Consider the following 4,424-nt stretch of genomic DNA (forward strand, 5'->3'; position numbering starts at 1 on the left):
ACCTGTTAAAAGACTTGATAATTCTTTTTTACAAAATAAAAATATTAGTTACAAAAAAACTATTTTTAAATAAAAATATTTATATGTAATATGTCATATTTAATATTTATAAGAATTTTTAAACTTTTAAAATATTTAGAATATACCAAAGTATTTATAATTAAATATAATAAATTTAAAATATCTCATAATTTTATTAGTAATAAAAAAATTATTTATATATGTCATTATGTATTAATAGGTTCAAGTAGGTCTGATAGACCAATAAGATTAATTAATAAGTTTAGACCTGATCTACTAACATATTAAAGCTTTTATATGAATTTGAGGCTGTACCTATTTTATAACAGGACAGGTCAGACTAAATACAGACAAGGCTGCTGGCCTTTTTTCACCCCTAATGGTTAATCACACCAGATTACATCACTTCCTAATGACCACTCTAACTACCAAGTACCAAGCTGGCATTCTTCCTAACAGAATTTCCCGCCAAGCCCAACTACTTGCTACAATGCTTCTATGTCAAGTAACCGTGAAAACTATCTTTTTAACTTAACTACTCAACTATCAGTATCATCTAAGTGATCTAACAATATAATAATCAAGCAATAATTTCAAGCTCATAAGAATTCCTTAATTCAGCACATGTTATATAATAACAAAATAAAGGCCTTATTATTCATATCTAATTAAACATACATATACAACAAATCAAATCCATAATACACATACATGAACTACTAATAAATAATAAAACCAATTAAATGAATAATAATTGAACAACTTTGGTGTCTAATTAACTTGGATTTATAACTAACTGCATTAATTTAATCCACTCAAATATGGAACACCAGTTTGAGGAATCCAATTATCTCCACTCAAGAAATTAGAAACCGTAAAATTAGCTGCATCGGTAGCATTAATGACATGATAACCAGGCCATGTAACACGGTTAGAAGTGTCAGAACCATTCCCAGTGTTGTTGAATTCAGCATAGTACAATGTACTAAGCGCAAAATCACCACTCCATTCATGCCAACCTGCAGAGTTTATGAAACCATCCATGAATGATTCCATGAACACTGTCACTGAATAATTCTTCCATGGCCTACCAAGGTATGTTTGAACACTACCAACATTTGGTGCTAAATCATCGGCAGGTTTTACGGTTGCATTCTGAATCGAAGTTCCTGTTATTAAAGATTCGAACAGATAATAATTAAGGTAATATTCACAAGAGAGTATAGTATTCAACAATCGAATCTGACATTAAACAGGTACCTAGAACTAGAAATTCAAAGATGTAAATATTTAATGGAACTCAAATGAAATTCAACTAAATATAATAATATAATATATTTATCATTGAAATATATTTTTTAAAAGAATGTTTTTTGTTATATTATTTTAGATTGGTTATCGTTAAAAATCGACTGACTTTGATTGATTTATGAGTTTTTGACCAAATTGCTTACGATCGAATTTTGTCTTGAACTATACAAATTTAGAGACCAATTTCTAATTAATCCAATTGAAACAGTAAGCTCAACCCGATTTTCAAAACCATAAAAGTTATAGGAATTCTGAGTTAGGTTGGTCTAAAATCCGGAAAACTCTAAAAAATCGTCGTTAGAATACAATAATTGTTAGTTTGTTATCACATATATATTGTTACCACATATTATGTGTATTTTATATTTTTAATATATATTTTATATGAACCATAAATTTAAAATAATTTTTAGTGTCTATGTAATATAGTTGAAATATAATTTTTAGTAATTAATCTTTACATAATATAATTAATAAAACAAAAATACTATGAGTATAATAAAATTAACCAATAAATCAATTATCATGTGATGTTTAATTTATTTTTAATATATATTTTACACGAATAATAAATTTGATGGCTGATTTTTGATATATATATCTAACATAATTGTTAACAAAATAATGTAACAAAAACACAATTAACGTCAGTGATTAGTAAAGTTATCTTATAGAAACCGTACCTGTGTTTTGATTTGGATCGGTTCTGCCTTGTGCAGTGATAGTATTGAACTGTCCTTTGTTTGGAAAGCGAGGATAGATGTTACAATCTTGAAACACCACAGCAGCGTTACCAAATATGAAATCAACTGTACCATAAATATCACACTCTCTATAAAATTGTCTAAGAGAATGCGTATAAAGCGTGTCTTGGTATCCTTCAAAACTGCAACTATAAAAGGTAGACAAATCTGAACCACTTCTTAAAGCAACTGCTTGGTTCTTGCTTGGTCCAGCAGTGTTGCGGAATGTTATGTTTACCGCTACAAACCCTTGACCTACCACAGCTGCATGCAATTCATACGAGCAAACGTAAAAAATAGTTATTTTTGATGACGGGTTAATTATAATATAAAGAAAAAGATAAATAAATTCTTAATTTTTTCATTCGAAGATACATATATAAATTTTTGATTAATTAAAAATACAAAAACATTTTTGACATTCTAAAATACGAGATATTTAAGTTCTTCAATTTAAAATATATAAAGACAAATCGATCTCTCGACAAAAATTAGATGTCTCGCGTTTTAAAAAGTGATGGACGTTTTTGAACGTTGAAAAGTAATTATTTTTACTGAAGTGTCTATCTATAAACGAGTCAAATATAAGAGAGGCTAAAGTTTTTGTTGCTTACCAAATGTTGCGGAATTGAATGTTGTGAAATTATCAACAACATTGTGACTACCAGTAATGATTGTGCGGTTAATTCCTTCACCAACCATCATAAGGTACTTCTTGGTCTTATCAATGGAAACATACTCTTCATACACACCTTCAGTTACAAAGATAAAGAAGTATCCATCACTAGCAACACTATTATTTGGTGCTGCACCAATGGCATCATTTATGCTTGTAAAGTTTCCACTCCCATCTTGGCTCACAACCACAATATCACTCACCAAAACACTCTGATCGTCGCCGCTGCTGCTGCCGTTGTTCGCATTATTTTGGAGCAATTTCCTCCCATGCTTGGAATTCCTAGCATGATCATAAATTTCTTGAGCTTTTTTGGACATCTTCAGTGGTAGATTTCCATGATGGAAATTGAAGTTGTGCTTGTTGTTTGGCCATGATGTTATGATTTTCTTGCTTGGTACCCAAGCTTTTGTGAATAAAGCAAGGGAAACACTATGGAGTTTTGTGTCATTGGATAATGATGAAGATAGTTCATTCTTCAAATCTTGATCCGAATTAGAAGTAGAGGTTTGTAATGATAAACCGTCTAAGCAAGTTTGTTGGTTGGTCAAAACCCCACTAAGAAATGTTTGAAAATCTTCAGCTTGTGAAGATGGAAGAAGATTATTATTATTATTACTAGTTTGATTGATTGTGGTGAAGGTGTTTGATAAATACTCTAAGCTTTGTTGAGAAAGAAAGGTGCAATCTTGGAGTGCCCAAATTGTGGATTGTGACAAAGTGTGTGTATTTTGGAGATATGAGTTAACTTGGTTTAGGAATTTTTGGGTTTGGGATATTGATTTTTGGAATGAGAAACGGCCATAATCAAATATGTTGCCATTTTGATTTGCAAGCATGTTTTTGCAATAAGAAGGGTCTATTGTTGATTGGCAAATGGATTCATGGTCATCTGCTAAGGACAAAGATGTCATTAACAAAAAGAAGGGAAGAAAATGGGATACAAAAAGATTGATAAGAATGGAGAATTTCTTGAAAGCCATATTGGGATCTTATTGAGAATGTGTGAGAAAAAGGTAGTATATTTATTTGTGGTTGAAGTGATGGCTATATATTGGGCTTATATATAGAGGAATAATTGTGTATTTGTGTTATTATCAATTTTTTTTCTATGATTAAGTCTTATTATAATAATGGTTGGTATGAAGGCATTGTTTAATCTAGATTGTGTATGAAAAGTCCTTATATGTAGTATTAATTTTAGGAGGACTAATTCAAGGATATATGCTTTGAAAGTAAGAAAAGATGTATATATGTGTATTATGGTTTAAGCATCTTATTATATTGGTGGAAAAGGTTTATGAAACACCAAAAATCTTGCACTCTAGCTTTCTTGATTATCTTTAGTGTATGTGTTTTTGTCCTAATATCTGAATTCATTTTTTATCATTAAATTAAATTAACAAAAAAATGTTTATGAAGATTTTATTTTTTTAACATATTCAATTGTAATATAGGGCTAAAATTGTAAATAAAGCATGCACAAGAAATTATTATTTCTTGTTCTAATTCTCAAAAAGAGAAAAATAAATTTCTTGTTCTAGAAGTATTTAAGAAATTTTAATTTTTAGAATTAAAAAAAATTAAAATATGCAATTTGATGAAAAGATGCCAAAAACTTCACATTTTTTTTGAATCTATAACTACACATTTTCTTTGTATGTTGGTCTACG

General features: G+C 29.2%; 1 protein-coding gene across 1 annotated transcript; it reads right to left on the minus strand.

Moving 5' to 3' along the window:
• Positions 1-653: 653 nt before the first annotated feature.
• On the minus strand, positions 654-3,795 carry LOC112728572 (pectinesterase). Its single transcript, XM_025778765.3, has 3 exons — positions 2,690-3,795; positions 2,016-2,339; positions 654-1,190 (listed from the first exon to the last, which is right to left on the minus strand). Exons 1-3 carry the CDS (start codon positions 3,732-3,734, stop codon positions 823-825), a joined length of 1,737 nt encoding a protein of 578 aa, XP_025634550.1. The 5' UTR covers positions 3,735-3,795; the 3' UTR covers positions 654-822.
• Positions 3,796-4,424: the final 629 nt, after the last annotated feature.

Source organism: Arachis hypogaea, chromosome 12 (genome assembly GCF_003086295.3).
Source record: "Arachis hypogaea cultivar Tifrunner chromosome 12, arahy.Tifrunner.gnm2.J5K5, whole genome shotgun sequence".
NCBI lineage: Eukaryota > Viridiplantae > Streptophyta > Magnoliopsida > Fabales > Fabaceae > Arachis > Arachis hypogaea.